This window comes from Trachypithecus francoisi, unplaced genomic scaffold, assembly GCF_009764315.1.
Source record: "Trachypithecus francoisi isolate TF-2019V2 unplaced genomic scaffold, Tfra_2.0 Lachesis_group7, whole genome shotgun sequence".
Classification (NCBI taxonomy): Eukaryota; Metazoa; Chordata; class Mammalia; order Primates; family Cercopithecidae; genus Trachypithecus; species Trachypithecus francoisi.
The window spans coordinates 55444598-55462615 of NW_022681472.1; the positions used below are offsets into that span (position 1 = coordinate 55444598).

Consider the following 18018-nt stretch of genomic DNA (forward strand, 5'->3'; position numbering starts at 1 on the left):
AGAGTGCAGTGGCATGATCTCAGCCCATTGTAACCTCTGCCTCTTGGATTCAATCCGTTCTCCTGCCTCAGCCTCCCAAGTACCTGGGATGACATGCACCTGCCACTGTGCCCTGCTAATTATTGTATTTTTAGTAGACGTGGGTTTCATCAGGTTGGCCAGGCTGGCCTCGAACTTCTAACCTCAAGTGATCCAGCAGCCTTGGCCTCCCCATGTGCTGGGATTACCAGTGTGAGCCACCGCACCCGGCCTTTTGGCTATTTTTTAATCGAGTTCTTTGACTTCTTGTTGATGAGTTGTAAGAGTTCTTCATTTATTCCAGATACTGTACCTTTATCAGATATATGATTTAGAAAATTTTTTTTATAATGTCAATTTTTTGTTGATGGTATTATGTCCGGAATTGGGGGGTTCCTGGTCTCGCTGACTTCAAGAATGAAGCTGCAGACCCTCACAGTGAGTGTTACAGTTCTTAAAGATGGTGTGTCCGGAGTTTGTTCCTTCTTCCCAGCGGGTTCATGGTCTCGCTGGCTTCAGGAGTGAAGCTGCAGACCTTCGCGGTCTTACAGCTCTTACAGGCAACGTGTCTGGAGTTCTTCATTCTTCCCAGTGGCTTCGTGGTCTCATTGGCTTCAGGAGTGAAGCTGCAGACCTTCGCAGTGAGTGTTACAGCTCATAAAGGCAGCATGGACCCAAACAGTGAGCAGGAGCAAGATTTATTGCAAAGAGGGAAAGAACAAACCTTCCACACTGTCAAAGGGCACCCTAGCGGGTTGCTGCTGGCTGGCTCCAGTAGCTGGCTTTTATTTCCTTATCTGGCCCCACCCACATCCCACTGATTGGGCCATTTTACAGAGAGCTGACTGGTCCACTTTACAGAGAGCTGATTGGACCGTTTTGACAGGGTGCTGATTGGTGCATTTACAATCCTCTAGCTAGACAGAAAAGTTCTCCAAGTCCCCATTAGGTTAGCTAGATACAGAGTACAGATTGGTGTATTTACAAACCCTGAGCTAGACACAGCGTGCTGATTGGTGCATTTACAATCCCTTAGCTAGACATTAAAGCTTCTCCAAGTCCCCACTAGGTTAGCTAGATACTAAGTAATCAGAGTACTGGTTGGTGTACTTGCAAACCCTGGGCTACAGTGCTGATTGGTGTGTCTACAATCCCTCAGTCTGACATAAAAGCTCTCCAAGTCCCCACCAGACTCAGGAGCCCAGCAGGCTTCACCGAGTGGATCCCGCCCCCAGGGCACGGGCGGAGCTGCCCGCCAGTCCAGCGGCATGCATCCGCACTCCTCAGCCCCTGGGCAGTCCACTGGACCAAGCGCAATGGAGCAGGGGGCAGCGCTGGTCGGGGAGGCTCGGGCTGCCCCAGAGCCCACTGCCATGGGGGGGAGTTCAGGCATGGCGGGCTGCAGGCCCGGAACCCTGCCCAATGGAGAGGCAGCTGAGGCCCAGGCGAGAACTTGAGCGCAGCCCCCGCAGGCCGGCACTGCCGGGGAACAGGCGCACCCACCACAGCTGCTGGCCCGGGTGTTAAGCCCCTCACTGCCCTGGGCCAGCAGCGCAGGCCGTTTGCTGCAAGTGTGGGGCCGCCAGGCCGGTGCCTGCCGGAACTCGTGCTGGCCTGGACGCGGGCCACTGCGTAGCCCCGGTTCCCGAGGACTCCTCTCCCTCCACACCTCCCCGCAAGCAGAGGGAGCCGACTCTGGCCTCAGCCAACCCCGAGAGGGGCTCCTGCAGTGCAGTGGCGGGCTGAAGGGCTCCTCAAGCGCTGCCAGAGTGGATGCCAAGGCTGAGGAGGCGCCGAGAGCCAGGACTGCTAGCACGTTGTCACCTCTCAGTATGAGATAAAGGTCCAACTTCATTTTTTAACATATGGGTTTCCGGTTGTTCTGTCATCATTTACTGAAGATACTAGGCTTTCCCCATTGAATGATCCTGTCACCCTCATCAAAAATTTACAGACTTTTGATGGCTGTGTGTGGTCAAAAATTAACAGACTTTTGATGGCTCATACTTGTAATCCCAACACTTTGAGAGGCCAAAGCGAGAGGACTGCTTGAAACCAGGAGTTTAAGACCAGCCTAAGCAACATAGTGAGACCTTGTCTCAACAACAACAAAATTTTTTTAGTTAGCAGGGCATGGTGGCATGCACCTATGGCCCTAGCTTATCTTGAGGCTGAAGCAGGAGGATCACTTAAGCCCAAGAGTTCAAGGCTGCACTGAGCTATGATCATGTCACTTCATCTCCATCCTCATCAACACAACAAAACCCTGTCTGAGATAAATAAATGAGTAATAAAAAATAAAGACTTTTGAATGTCTAGTGTATGCCATTGAAGGTCTTTTACACTGGAGAAACAAAATGAAATAATTTCTAATATTATTCTAATATATGTCCTGTAAGAAGTTCAGCATCCAGTCAAAGAAACAGACTTGCTATTTAACTGTTATAGTGTGGAGAATGCTGTAATAGACAAATATAGCATACTTAGGCTTACAGAAGAAACAAATCCAAATCAAAATAAATATATGCCACATACATAGGAGATCTTAGGCACAGGCACGTAAGCAAAAAGATAAATTAATGCAAAGTTGACATAGGTACAAAAGAGTCATTCATTTCTCTTTTTAAAAGAAAAAGAAAAGAAATGAATGATTAACTCTATGGATGGGGTTTCAGAGAAGGTTTCACAGAGTGCATGGCTTCTGAACTTGTTTCCACAAAGTTTGGGTGCCTGCAGAGTAGAGGGAGCATTCTGAACAGGGAAGCAGTAGATTCAGAGGCCAGAAGTATGAACGTGTGGCATGTTTTACCCGGCACATAATGTCATGCTTGGCACATAACAGATACCAAATAAAGGCTAAATTAATTAATGACAGAGTGATGATTAAGTAGAGCCAACTAATCAAGAGACTGAATGTGAATGTTTATGAGAGATATTCATTCAATTAAAAACATAAAATTTTAGATATGTTGTAGCATAGTTCTGATGATTAATCTTGACAGACATATAAATAGGACCTTAATATAATTCTGTTTCTGAATAGGTATTGTAGATGAAATTCCAAAGATATAGTGAGGAATAATGTGTTTACTTCCCTGACCAATATTAAACGGCAACCTTTAATGATGATTTTCATTCATTCCTCTGGGTACATTACTCAAATTTTGTCTGTAATTGTGATGTGCTTCTATGTGTATGTTGCAGGGAGTGGGGAGTAGGGAAGTTAAGTATAGAGAATCCTCAGATTTTAAAACTTGAAGATCTTCTGTTCCTAAAACTTTGATTTTTTTTCATCCAAAGGAATATATCACAGTTTAATTAAGGCAGCAGAACCAATAGAGTATTACAGAATAAGAGATTCATTTTAGGTATAAAATCTTACCCAGTTGTGGAAAAAGCTGACAAGTAAGGGTCCAGAAGAGGGAGTTGAAGGATCAAAGTCACAACCAACCCTCCTGAAGCACTTGACCTGGTTAAAAACTTGGGAGCTTTCAAGGGAACCTCGGAAACATCCAGCAGCACATCCAGCTGGTGGACTGAAACCACCAGAAGGCTGGTAGACATTAATGGGAGGCTGTGGCCTCTGCATCTGGGGTAAGGCCGGGAGGCTGCAGTTGCTGTTGTTCAGCAGAGCCAAGGGTCAGGAAGAGGAAGTGGTCACAGAGCCAGGAAAAGTGAGAACAAGCTAGAATCTGCCAGCACCTTTCCATTGGTCTTTCACCGCATTTAAAACATGAAGACTTGCAGAGAATATTGGCTACTATTTCCCTCCATCTTCCAAATCTTGTTAAGGTTCCTCTTTTGCAAAATTCTAAACTCTGAATTATTCTTAGGAAGTGATTATAAAACAAAAACTACTACAGTAAACTAAATGTGAAGTGGTTCTTTGGCTTGTCCAGTGTCACAAAAAATAGAGCTATGTGTAGAACCTTGGTTTCCTTCCTCTTACTAGTCAACTACTTTTCTTCTGCTCAAGGCTCAGACCTTGTAGGCTTGTGCTAAAGTCTGTTGTTAGCTAATCACTTTCTTTTTCTTTTTCTCTTAGCAACCATTTTTGCTACATCTGGGTTTATTTTATAATCTGAGGAAATGTACTGATGTCCACCATGTGTAGTTTGCACATTCAAGTGGCTTGCTGCTTTGTATGGCCACTAGTGCTTTAGGGGGAGGTGGAAAGTTTATCTTATAATTACTTGAAAGTACCAGTAAGTCTTAATTCTCCAAGTTAATATTGATATACTTTTCTTATGTGTAATATTTAAAGATATAATTCTAATCGGCTTTGCAAAAGTACACTTAAAGGTAAATAATTTTGTTTTTATCATAATACTTTTATCTGTTCGTATCTCTGACTTGATTTTGTTAGGTAATTTATCTTTTAAACTTCATTGTCAGAAGAATAGTTACAGCATATTTGTTTGTTAAAATATTTTTATATACACATAACAAATTACATGTAATACTCTGTGGGCTCTTTTTACACACATAGAATTTTAAAATTGTTGTTACTATGTTTGCTTAGCAAGCTGACTTGGAATCTGACATGACATATTCCTAAAATTCATCGGTCTTATACTTCTCAGAACTGGTAACATTGAATATGGGGAACTATGGTTATGTGTAGGCATTAAAATCTCTAAACCATATATTTCTAGCTTTATTTCTGAGAGATTGTGACTATTCTCTGTGTCCTTAGATCTCTTTTATTTTTATTTTTTAGACTATTTCCCAAATGTTCGCACTGCACAGGGCCCCCAGCATAGTTTGATTAGTGATTAATCAAACATGAGATTTTTTCCAGAATTGCACCTGAAATTATCGATAGGAATATGGAAGGAAAAAAGTTTTCTTTGTTTTGAATTTTCAACCTGAAAAACATCACTTTTATCTTACTAATTTGTGAGGACGTCAAGTTAAGACCTAAGCAAAATTACAGAAGTTAGTCTAATTTTCATACTTTGTAGGTTAATGCCTAGATTGACCTAAACCTACTTGAATGATGTGATTTTATAATTTCCTTAAACCTTCCCATGCCTTTACATGAAAAATGTGAATTTTTCTTCTTGCTTAAAAAGTTCCTGGAAAGTGGGTGTGAAGGCTAAACGATTCATGATACAACAGGAGGGAGCAGTTGGTTTTTCATTCTTAGCAGCCAGCATATATCTTCTTCCTTACATGTTGGCTGAGAGTGTCCTATGGCAATATAAAAAGATGGTGTAGATATAAGAGAACAGAGATCCTGTCTTGCTTGGTCTTACTCTTTTTTATATCTTAGTGTAGTTACTGACTGATACAGTAGGCACTAAAAAATAAGAAAATGTTTAAATTGTATATAATCATCATGGTAGCATATATTTTCAGTTACTTTACAGTCATCTTACAGCTAAGATGGATGGATAGATAATGCCTTGATTCATTGAAACCCAACTGACCAAAGCCTGTAAATAGCCAGTTTCCCTCCTATAGTGTTTTCTTTTTTCTGTTTTTGTTTGTTTGTTTGTTTGTTTGCTTTGAGATGGAGTCTCACTCTGTCACCCAGGTTGGAGTGCAGTGGTACAGTCTCGACTTACTGCAACCTCTGCCTCCTGGGTTCAATCAATTCTCCTTCTTCTCAGCCTCCGGAGTAGCTGGAATTACAGGCCTGTACCCCCATGCCCAGCTGATTTTTGTATTTTTAGTAGAGATAGGGTTTCACCATGTTGGCCAGGCTAGTCTTGAACTCCTGACCTCAGGTGATCCATTGGCCTTGGCCTCCCAAAGTGCTGAGAGGCCACTGTGCCTAGCTACGGTGTTTTCTTTTTAAGAGAAGGGGCCAAACAGGATTATATCAAGAATGTATTTTAAAAGCATATGTACAACATTTACCTTTTATACATTATCCTGTATAATTCTGTGAGCACTGTAACTGGTACAACAGTACATACTATTAAAGGTTACTGGTTTATTTATGAATGACAGGGTCTCACTGTGTCACTTATAGTTCACTATGTCGTTATCATAGTTCACTGTAACCTCCAACTTCTGGGCTCTAACTATGCTCCCACCTCATCCTCCCAAAGCACTGGATTATAGGCATGAGCCACTGTGCCCAGCCATATTATTGAAGCTTTAAAAATGAAATTTTGAAAATCTCCTGACTTTCTCTTCCTTAGTGGATTCCTATGTAAATCCTCAGCACACAATTTCTAATGTTCTTTTCTCTGAGAAACTTTCAGCAATACCTCTAGTGTCTCCCTCTTCCATGAAGTTTTTTTTTTTTTTTTTTTGATGCTTTTCCTTTGAAAAGGTCTAACAAGTAAAATTAGATGACCAGGAGTTTCAGGTTATAGATATAAACAACTGGAATCAAAGCTATTATCCATTGGACATCTCAGTAAGATTGAATTAAGTTAATATTTTAATTTAGTATGCTCATAAAACTGTCTTCTAAATATTGTAATAAATACACGTGGCACTTGTGATCTCCATTACAAATATATTAACCTTTGTTTTATTCTTTTGTTTTGGCAGGAAAGTTTATGTTGCCTTTTTTTTTTTCAAGAATGAGAATATTTTATTTTAATATTATTTAATTTTGCCAAACTAAATTTATACTGATATTTTCTTTAAATGCACCTTAAGAACCATCCTCATTTCAAGCTGTAGTTCTTGTAGCATTGTGCACAAGATGCTTTATATGCCTTTATAGATTAATTCTTTCTGTATATTCAGCACCTTGAGATAAAAGATTAGGTCCCCTATTAAGTATTTCCACACTTCCTTGTACTTTCCTTATTACTCTACTTATCATACTTTATGATTACTTTGTTTAGTTATCTTTCCTGCTAAACTGAATTCTGAACATTCAGAAACAGCATTATGTACCCATTTTGCCATTGCTGTCTCAGCACCAGCAAAGACCTGGCACCATAGGGAGCCCTTAATCCATATTTCTCAATTTCAGAGTGATAAATGCTATGCAAATAATATAACTGGGTTACATAATAAGAGTAATTGGGAAATTTCCTTAGATTGCAGCTCAGGGAAGACCCGTTCTAATACCTGAATGAGAAAAATGAGCTATCCATTCAAACACCCCTAGAGTGTTTCTGCTGAGAGTGTTTCAGGAAGAGCAAAGACACTGGAGTAGGGACAAATTGAGCACGTTTAAGGGATCATGCCTGGCTGGGAGGAAGGAAGTAATAGCAGTTGAGTTTTAGGGAGAGAAGGGCTAAATAATGAATGGTTTTGTAAGTCAGAGGGAGTTTGAATTTTATTTTAATTGCATTTGAAAGCCATTGGATAGTGCCCCTGTTGAAATAAAAAGCCTCTAAATGGATATATACCAATAACTATTTCTTTTTTTCCTTTTTTTTGTTTTTATTTTGAGATGGAGTCTTGCTCTGTCACCCAGGCTGGAGTGCAGTGGCACAATCTTGGCTTACTGCAGCCTCTGCCTCCCGGGTTCAAGCGATTCTCTTGCCTCAGCCTCCGAAGTAGCTGGGACTACAGGCCCACACCACCACGCCTGGCTAATTTTTGTATTTTTTGTAGAGATGGGGTTTTTCCATGTTGGTCAGACTGATCTTGAACTCCAGACCTCAGGTGATCCGCCCACCTCAGCCTCCCAAAGTGCTAGTATTACAGGCGTGAGTCACCGTGCCTGGCCAACTATTTCATTTTTTAAGTTCCTATAGGATTTAAATTATTTACCTTTATGCCTCCCATTAATATAAATAGAAGAATATCTAGGAATAGGTTTATGTAACACATAGTTTTCCAGGTAGCAGATTATTTATAATAAATGTTTGTGAATATTACTGTTTTCATATTTAGGAATAACTACTGTAAGAGATAGTCTCAGGTGATTACCACAAGTTTTAAGTATCTTCTGCTCTAGTGTCTTCCATCTAAAGTTCAGCCATAATGCCATACTAAGAAAATCTTTACGTTGCATAAGAATTGCTCTGTGCACCAGGCTGGGCAACGTAGCGAAACCCCGTCAAAAAATACAAAAATTAGCCGGATGTGGAGTCACACACTTGTAGCCCCAGCTACTTAGTAGGTTGAGGTACTGGGATGACTTGAGCCCAGGAGGCAGAGGTTGCAGTGAGCCAAGATCATGCCACTCCACTCTAGCCTGGGCGACAGAGGGAGACCCTTTCTCACACACAGAAGGAAGGAAAAAAAAAAAAAAAGAAAGAATTGCTCTGTGCACACAGACCATCTAGCATTTCTTATTCTGATTTTTTTGGTGGAATATCTTGGGAACCTTGGTACCACTTTTCCTCCTTCTGGTCTTTCATAATATGCAGTTTTTGAAGTGTGGTTCCTAAACTTTCATATTTCCCACAAAGGCATACCAAAATGTATGACAGATGGGCAGAAGAACCTTAGTGTAAATATTCTGAGTCCAAGAAAGATGACCACAGCTTTTCTGACACATGTGTTTTCTTGAGTGCATGTGGCATACACCTGTGCCTTCTTGCTTAGTAAAAATTTCAGAGAACTATACTTTTTTTTCTTTACGATCTATACCTCCCAAAGCTTACTAGAAGAACTTTTGCCAACTCACATGATTATTTTTCTGTTATTTGCTTAGAATCTTACAATAGTCAATGTTTTGTTATTTTCAACGAGGGTTTAATAAATTTCTATGGACATAATCCTCTATATTACATGATAGGTACAGATAATTATACCATTTCTTTGTTTATATGGACAATATAGACATATATTAAACCACTGTTATATTGGAGTACATCAGCAAAATATTGATTCCACAGCTCCTCTAACCCTGTGTGCCTTGGAATGGTGTAATCTGTTTTCTCCAGCTGAATTTAGTATCTTTTCGTCATCATGGGTGATCAGCAGTTTCATCAAGATATGTATACTTGTGGATTTCCTTGTATTTGTCTGAACCAGGACACATTGTGCTTCTTGAGTCTATGAATTCTTATATTTCGTAATTTCTGGGAAAATCCTCAGCCATGTTTTCTTTAGTATTTTCTCTTTTCCTTTCTTTCTGTTCTCTCATTTTGGAATTCTAGTTATATATGTTGGACTCATCTCTCCATGTCTCTTCATTTTCCTTTTAAACTTTTCATTTAAAAATTTATTTTAGTACATTCTGGAATTTTCTCAAATGTATTTCTAGTTTACTAATTATTTCTTAAGCTATATCTAAATACTATTTATCCCACCTATTATGTCTTTAACTTTAGTAACTGTATTTTTTATTTTTGGAAATTCTCTTTGGTTGTTTTTTCAAACCTGATTTGCGCTTTTTAATAGTGCCTTGCTTTTTTTCTTATGTTTTTTAATTCTATATGTCTTTAGTAATTTTAAACAAAATTTTTATTGTAATTTATTATCAAAATTTTATTATCAAAAGTTCTTGATAATGCGTTTGAAAATAGGATCTAATTTTCCTCTTGCTAATAAAGTTTTTTTTTTGTATATAAAATGGTTTGTATTAGGAGCTTATCTTCAATGATCTTTTTCCCTTGAGTATCCTTTTTGTCATTGAGGACATGTTTTCTAGGGAGGTTTTCCATCTGTTTCTGACAGATGTCCCAGGGTTATCAAAGTTCTGATGCTACTGCTGTATAAATAACAGAATGGGTATTTGAGGACCACCCAGGTAATATAAGTTAGAGCCACTTAATACACATGGGATATTTCCCATTATTTTTAATTTTCCAGGGCGATATTTGTTTGCTCAACAAGTTCTCTTGCCAAGACAGGCACTTTCTTATTCTTTCTGGTTTCTGATGGTGTGATGTTTTTCTGGACCTTCAGGGGCCCCAGATCTAGGCAGCTCATTTAAAAATCCTTGCCTTATCTCAAATAGCTGTTAAAACTCTATTCCCTTGATTCATTAAGAGTGCTGACCCTCTCAATTTAATGACCCTAAGGTCATTAACAACCTTAGTTAATACTTTGTGTTTTAGTTCCTCCTTTTGAATTTTGAAACTTAAACTGTTATATGGTAAAATATTGCCAGAATTTAATTCTTCATTGTAGTTATTTAGTATTTCTTTTTTGTTTTTCTTTTGAATTTATTCCTGAAAATATTTGAATCTGTAAAGATTTTTAATGATTTTTTTAAATATTTACCGTTACCTCAAATATTTACCAGAGATATCATAAAAGTTAATACTGTATACCAGAAAAATTATAGTTTTATAAGACTATTGACATTTATATTTTGTTATTACTTTTAAGGTCACAGGGCTTTCATATTTTGTGTCACTGATTTAATTTATCACATGATGGAGAAAAATGTATAATATGGACAAGTACCTTTTTTTTCCTTGCCCTTGGTCGTTAGTGTTTGCTCTTATTTGGTTCCCTGCCAACTTTTCCATTTTAAGTTATTTTTAATATATCATATATTTTAGCACTCCCTTATGAGAGCACATCAGATGTTACATGTTTCTCACATTGGTCATTTTATGGAATTTGAGCTATTAGGCTATAATTATGGTGTCTCACAGGATCTCAATCCTTCCTCTATAGTCACAGATTTTAATACTTCCTCCTGTTACTCTCTACTCGCCAGATCTCTTAATTCTTTAAAATTGACTTTCTTGAAATCCAATACTTATGTGTCATAGAACCAGATGATCCAATTTGCTTTTTTGGCAAACACCATATAGAACTCTGCTCATTGCAAGTTTAACAAAAGACCAGAGTACTCTCTGGACTACTCTGATAAAAAGAAAAAATGGTGTAGAAAGACTTGAATTTTAACTAGGCTTTTTCATGAGATAATTTATGCCAATTCTCTGATTTCAACTTTATCATTTTATGATATAAGGGACTAATAAGGGCATATTTAAAAGGAATATTAAGTTAATAGCTTGAAGGAAAATTTGAGGTATAGCTTGCTAACAAAACATAAATGTATATTGGTTGATAAAATAAAAAGTAATCATATACATCGTGGACTTGAAGATCTGTACCAGCCCACTTTTGCTTTCTCAATAATGTTTTCCAATTTCATCTTTTACCATGTACTTCCTTTGAAATTATTAATAATTTTAAATGTCAGGTAAAAATATTCTGCTAAGTAACTGATCAAAGCTGGGAATATATAAAGAAGAACTAAAATAGAGGCCAAAAGCTGTTTTGGTGTCAACTTGCCCTCCAGGTCCAATTCTGGAACCTTTGTTCTCATTGTGTAGCCTTAGCCCAGTACTTGAACTTCATTTCCTTACAGATAATAATGGGATTATTAACAGTCCCTAGTTCACATACAAGATTGTTTTCAGGAAGCATTTAATATCTCACACAAAAACCTTAACAACTGGGCATGGTAACTCAACACTTGTAAACCCAGCACTTTGAGGGTCCTAGGCAGGAGAATTGTTTGAGCCTAGGAGTTCAAGACCAGCCTGGGCAACATGAGGAGACTGTTTGTCTCTACAAAATACAAAAATAAATTAACCAGGCATGGTGGCACATTCCTGTGGTCCCAGCTACTCAGGAGGCCAAGGTGGGAGGATCACTTGAGCCCAGGAGACTGAGGCTAAAGTGAGCCATGATCGCACCACTGCACTCCAGCCTAGGTGACAGAGCAAGACCTTGTCTTAAAAAAAAATGGATTAATATTGTTCTTAGACCTTAAAAAGAAAAGAATTAAAAGATTAAAAGGATATGCTCATGACCCTAATGAGGTCAGAAAGACAGCAGTTATCAAATAGAAGGTCAGATATTAAAAATAGGAAATTAAAAATTCTAAAAAATAGTAAGATTGTTGGTAACAAAAGTGATGTGAAACTATTTGCAAGAACAAGAAGTAAACATTTAAAAATTTGTTAAAAAGCTCTGGGATGATACTAATATGAAATTGCTTAATTACATCTGAATTTCTCAAGATGTTATCATCTTCTACAAATCTTATGGAATTGAAGTTAAGAAACGATGACTGTAAAATATGCAAATAGGCACTCTCAAAATAATAATGTAATTTTGCCATACATGTTTGTAGTACAAAGACTTGGACAAATTTAATGAAAATTATCTTTGAAAAAAATGAAATGACTAATAATCTTCCACTCTGTCTTTTAGCATACGGCGGCATCAAGAAAGGAGAGCAATTTTGACTCCCATTTTGACAGATTTTTCTGTCCGAATAACTGGAGCACCGGCTATCATTTTCACCAAAATCATTTCTCCAGAAAATCTGCATACTGAGGTTAGAACATAATTTTGATTTTATTTTAGTCTAAATAATAGAATTGCTCCTCTTTGTATGTTAGGGATTGCCACAGTTTCAGCCAATAGGACTTCAAATTAGCTGATTAATAATAATGGCTCTTATCATAGCTAACATTTATGGATTTTGTAGTACTCTTCAGTTATTGCTTTCCTTGTAATAACTCATTTAATCCTCATAATAATCTTATCTGTTATTCCTGATATCCCTATTTTTTAGATGACAAAACTGAGACATAGAAAAGCTAACCAAGCTACCCAGATTTTCACAAATAGTAAGCAGCAGAGCAGGGTGTGAAACCACCTGGTCCGACTCCATCCTCTACACTCCTAAGTACTACAGTCTCTTTTTAGTGAAAATAATAATACTGACAGATAATCAGATTACCTTACATCGTGAGTTCTACATAGATTATTTAGTCTTCACAACATTATTATGAATTAGATACTACTAGTGTACATATTTTAAAGATGAGGAAACTGAGGTGAAAACACATTAAGTAACATACCCAACATTAATTGGTGGATCCAGGTTGCAATTCTGATCACTATGGCTTATTACCTCCAAATCCCTAGAATAAAAATGTAATAATAGGGGAGGTTCCAAGATGGCCAAATGGGAACAGCTCCAAACTACAGCTCCCAGCGTGAATGACACAAGACGGGTGATTTCTGCATTTCCAACTGAGGTACCAGGTTCATCTCACTGGGGTGTGTTGGACAGTGGATGTAGGACAGTGGGTGCAGCCCTCGGAGCAAGAGCTGAAGGAGGGCGAGGCATCACCTCACCTGGGAAGCACAAGGGTTAAGGGAATTCCCTTTTCTAGGCAAGGGAAACCATGACACACAGCACTTGGAAAATCGGGTCACTCCCGCCCTACTACTGTGCTTTTCCAAGGGTCTTAGCAAACGGCAAACCAGGAGATTATATCCCACACCTGACTCAGAGGGTCTTGCACCCACGAGGCCTCCCTCATTGCTAGCACAGCAGTCAGATCTAACTGCAAGGTTACTACCAAGTCTGGGGGAGGGGCGCCCGCCATTGCTGAGGCTTGAGTAGGTAAACAAAACGGCTGAGAAGGTCGAACTGGGTGGCGCCCACCTCAGCTCAAGGAGGCCTGCCTGCCGCTGTAGACTCCACCTCTGGGGACAGGCCATAGCCAAACAAAAGGCAGCAGAAACCTCTGCAGATTTAAATGTCCCTGTCTGACAGCTTTGAAGAGATTAGTGGTTCTCCCAGCACGGAGTTTGAGATCTAAGAATGGACAGACTGCCTCCTCAAGTGGGTCCCTGACCCCCAAGTAGCCTAACTGGTAGACACCCCCAATAGGGGCAGACTGACACCTCACGGTGAGGTACCCCCCTGTGACAAAGCTTCCAGAGGAATGATCAGGCAGCAACATTTGCTGTTCAGCAATATTCACTCTTCTGCAGCCTCCACTGTTGATAACCAGGCAAACAGTGTCTGGAGTGGACCTCGAGCAAACTCCAACAGAACTGCAGCTGAGAGTCCTGACTGTTAGAAGGAAAACTAACGAACAGGAAGGACATCCACACCAAAACCTCATCTGTACATCACCATCATCAAAAACCAAAGGTAGATAAAACCACAAGATATGGAAAACACAGAGCAGAAAAGCTGAAAACTCTAAAAATCGGCACCTCTCCCCCTCCAAAGGAACACAGCTCCTCACCAGCCACAGAACAAAGCTGGATGCAGAATGACTTTGAGGAGTTGTGAGAAGAAGGCTTCAGACAATCAAACTTCTCCGAGCTAAAGAAGGAAGTTTGAACCCATCGCAAAGAAGCTGAAAATGTTGAAACAAGATTAGACAAATGGATAACTAGAATAACCAATGTAGACAAGTCCTTAAGTACCCGATAGAGCAGAAAACCATGGCACGAGAACTACGTGACTACGTGTATGCTTCTTTTGAGAAACGTCTATCCGTGTCTTTGGCCCACTTTTTAATAGGGTTGTCTTGTAAATTTGGTTAAGTTCCTTATAGACTCTGGATATTAGACCTTTGTCAGATGGTTAATTTGCAAAATTTTTCTCCCATGTTGTAGATTGCCTGTTCACTCTGATGATAGTTTCCTTGGCTGTGCAGAAGCTCCTTAGTTTAATTAGATCCCATTTGTCAATTTTTGCTTTTGTTGCAGTTACTTTTGGCATCCTCGTCATGAAATCTTTGCCCATGCCAATGTCCTGAGTGGTATTGCCTAGATCTTCTTCTAGGGTGTTTATAGTTTGGGGTTTTACATTTTAGTCTCTAATTCATCTTGAGTTAACTTCTGCATATGATGTAAGGAAGGGGTACAGTTTCAATTTTCTGCATACAGCTAGTAAGCACTCCCAGCACCATTTATTAGAGAGTCCTTCCCATATTGCTTGTTGTTGTCAAGTTGATCAAAGATCAGATGGTTGTAGGTGTGCAGTCTCATTTCTCAGTTCTCTATCCTGTTTCATGGGTCTATGTGTTTGTTTTTGTACCAGTACCATGTTTTGGAAACTGTAGCCTTATAGTATAGTTTGAAGTCTGGTAGTGTGATGCCTCCAGCTTTGTTCTTTTTGCTTACAATTATCATGGCTATTCAGGCTCCTTTTTGGTTCCATTTGAATTTTAAAACAGTTTTTTTCTAACAAACAGAAAGGAATAGCATCAATATCAACAAAAAGGACATCCATACCAAAACCCCATCTGTAGGTCACCAGCATCAAAGACGAAAGGTAGAAAAAAACCACAAAGATGGGGAAAAACCAGAGCAGAAAAGGTGAAAATTCTAAAACACAGAGCGCCTCTTCTACTCCAAAGGATCACAGCTCCTTGGCAGCAACGGAACAAAGCAGGACGGAGAATGACTTTGACAAGCTGACAGAAGTAGGCTTCAGAAAATCGGTAATAACAGACTTCTCCGAGGTAAAAGGAGGATGTTCGAACCAATCGTGAAGAAGCTAAAAACTTTGAAAAACGATTAGATGAATGGCTAACTAGAATAAACAATGGAGAGTTTAAATGACCTGATGGAGCTGAAAACCATGGCATGAGAACTACATGACACATGCACAAGCTTCAGTAGCAGATTCAATCAAGTGGAAGAGAGCGTATCAGTGATTGAAGATCAAATTAATGAAATGAAGTGAGAAGAGAAGTTTAGAGAAAAAAGAGAAAAGAACAAAGCTTCCATGAAACATGGAACTATGTGAACAGACCAAATTTATGTATGACTGGTGTACCTGAAAGTGATGAGGAGAATCGAACCTCACTGGAAAACACTCTGCAGGATATTATCCAGGAGAACTTCCCCAACCTAGCAAGGCAGGCCAACATTCAAATTCAGGACATAAAGAGAACGCCACAAAGATACTCCTCGAGAAGAGCAACTCCCAGACACATAATTGTCAGATTCACTAAAGTTGAAATGAAGGAAACAATGTTAAGGGCAGCCAGAGAGAAAGGTCGGGTTATCCACAAAGGGAAGCCCGTCAGACTAACAGCAGATCTCTTGGCAGAAACTCTACAAGCCAAAAGAGAGTGGGGTCAATATTCGACATTCTTAAAGAAAATAATTTTCAACCCAGAATTTCATATCCAGTCAAACTAAATTTCATAAGTGAAGGAGAAATAAAATCCTTTACAGACAAGCAAATCTGAGAGATGTTGCCACCACCCGGCCTGCCCTACAAGAGCTCTTGAAGGAAGCACTAAACTTGGAAAGGAACAACTGATACCAGCCACTGCAAAACCATGCCAAAATGTAAGGTCCATCGATGCTAGGAAGAAACTGCATCAACTAACATGCAAAATAACCAGCTAACATCATAATGACAGGATCAGGTTCACATATAACAATATTAACCTTAAATGTACATGAGCTAAATGCTCCAATTAAAAGACACAGACTGGCAAATTGGATAAGGAGCAAGACCCATCAGTGTGCTTTATTCAGGAGACCCATTTCACGTGCAGAGACACACAAAGGCTCAAAACAAAGGGATGGAGGAAGACCTACCAAGCGAATAGAAAACAAATAAAGGCAGGGGTTGCAATCCTAGTCTCTGGTAAAACAGACTTTAAACCATCAAAGATCAAAATAGACAAAGAAGGCCATTACATAATGGTAAAGGGATCAATTCAATAAGAAGACCTAACTATCCAAAATATATATGCACCCAATACAGGAGCACCCAGATTCATAAGGCAAGTCTTCAGAGTTTTACAAAGAGATTTAGACATCCACACAATAAAAATGGGAGACTTTAACACCCCACTGTCAACATTAGACAGATCAACGAGACAGAAAGGTAACAAGGATATCCAGGGATTGAACTCAACTCCACACCAAGTGGACCTAATAAACATCTGCAGAACTCTCCACCCCAAATCAACAGAATATACATTCTTCTCAGCACACATCGCACTTATTCCAAAATTGACCACATACTTGGAAGTAAAGCACTCTTCAGCAAATGTAAAAGAACAGAAATTATAACAAACTGTCTCTCAGACTACACTACAATCAAACTAGAACTCAGGACTAGGAAACTCAATCAAAACCGCTCCACTACATAGAAACTGAACAACCTGCTCCTGAGTGACTACTGGGTATATAAAGAAATGAAGGCAGAAATAAAGATGTTCTTTGAAACCAATGAGAACAAAGATACAACATACCAGAATCTCTGGGACACATTCGAAACAGTTTGTAGAGGGAAATTTATAACAATAAATGCTCACAAGAGAAAGCAGGAAAGATCTAAAATTGACACCCTAAAATCACAATTGAAAGAACTAGAGAAGCAAGAGCAAACAAATCCGAAAGCTAGCAGAAGACAAGAAACTAAGATCAGAGCAGAACTGAAGGAGAGACACAAAAAAAGCCTTGAGAAAATCAATGAATCCAGGAGCTGGTTTTTGAAAAGATCAACAAAATTGATAGACCGCTAGCAAGATTAATAAAGAAGAAAAGAGAGAAGAATCAAATAGAGGCAATAAAAAATGATAAAGGGGATATCACCACCGACCCCACAGAAATATAACCTACTGTCAGAGAATACTACAAACACCTCTGTGCAAATAAACTAGAAAGTCTAGGAGAAATGGATAAATTTCTGGACACATACACTCTCCCAAGACTAAACCAGGATGAAGTTGAATCCCTGAATAGACCAATAGGCTCTGAAATTGAGGCAATAATTAATAGCCTACCAACCAAAAGAAGTCCAGGACCAGATGGATTCACAGCCGAATTCTACCAGAAGTACGAGGAGGAGCTGGTACCATTCCTTCTGAAACTATTCCAATCAATACGAAAAGAGGGAATCCTCCCTAACTCATGTTATGAGGCCAACATCATCCTGATACCAAAGCCTGGCAGAGACACAACAAAAAAAGAACATTTTAGACCAATATCCCTGATGAACATCGATGCAAAAATCCTCAATAAAATACTGGCAAACCGGATTCAGCAGCACATCAAAAAGCTTATCCACCATGATCAAGTGGGCTTCATCCCTGGGATGCAAGGCTGGTTCAACATTCGCAAATCAATAAACGTAATCCAGCATATAAACAGAACCAAAGACAAGAACCACATGATTATCTCAATAGATGCAGAAAAGGCTTTTGACAAAATTCAACAGCCCTTCATGCTAAAAACGCTCAATAAATTCGGTATTGATGGAACGTACCTCAAAATAATAAGAGCTATTTATGACAAACCCACAGCCAATATCATACTGAATGGGCAAACACTGGAAAAATTCCCTTTGAAAACTGGCACAAGACAGGGATGCCC

The 18018-nt window shown here is 39.1% G+C and overlaps 1 protein-coding gene across 6 annotated transcripts in view; it reads left to right on the forward strand.

The window, feature by feature from the left end:
• VPS13B (vacuolar protein sorting 13 homolog B) overlaps window positions 1-18018 on the forward strand; it is an 869883-nt gene that overhangs the window by 543469 nt on the left and 308396 nt on the right. For all 6 annotated transcript variants that reach the window (XM_033202375.1, XM_033202376.1, XM_033202379.1 and 3 more), the window contains exon 32: window positions 12073-12199. In XM_033202375.1, coding sequence (XP_033058266.1) covers window positions 12073-12199 — 127 coding nt within the window. The remainder of the gene's footprint in view (window positions 1-12072; window positions 12200-18018) is intronic.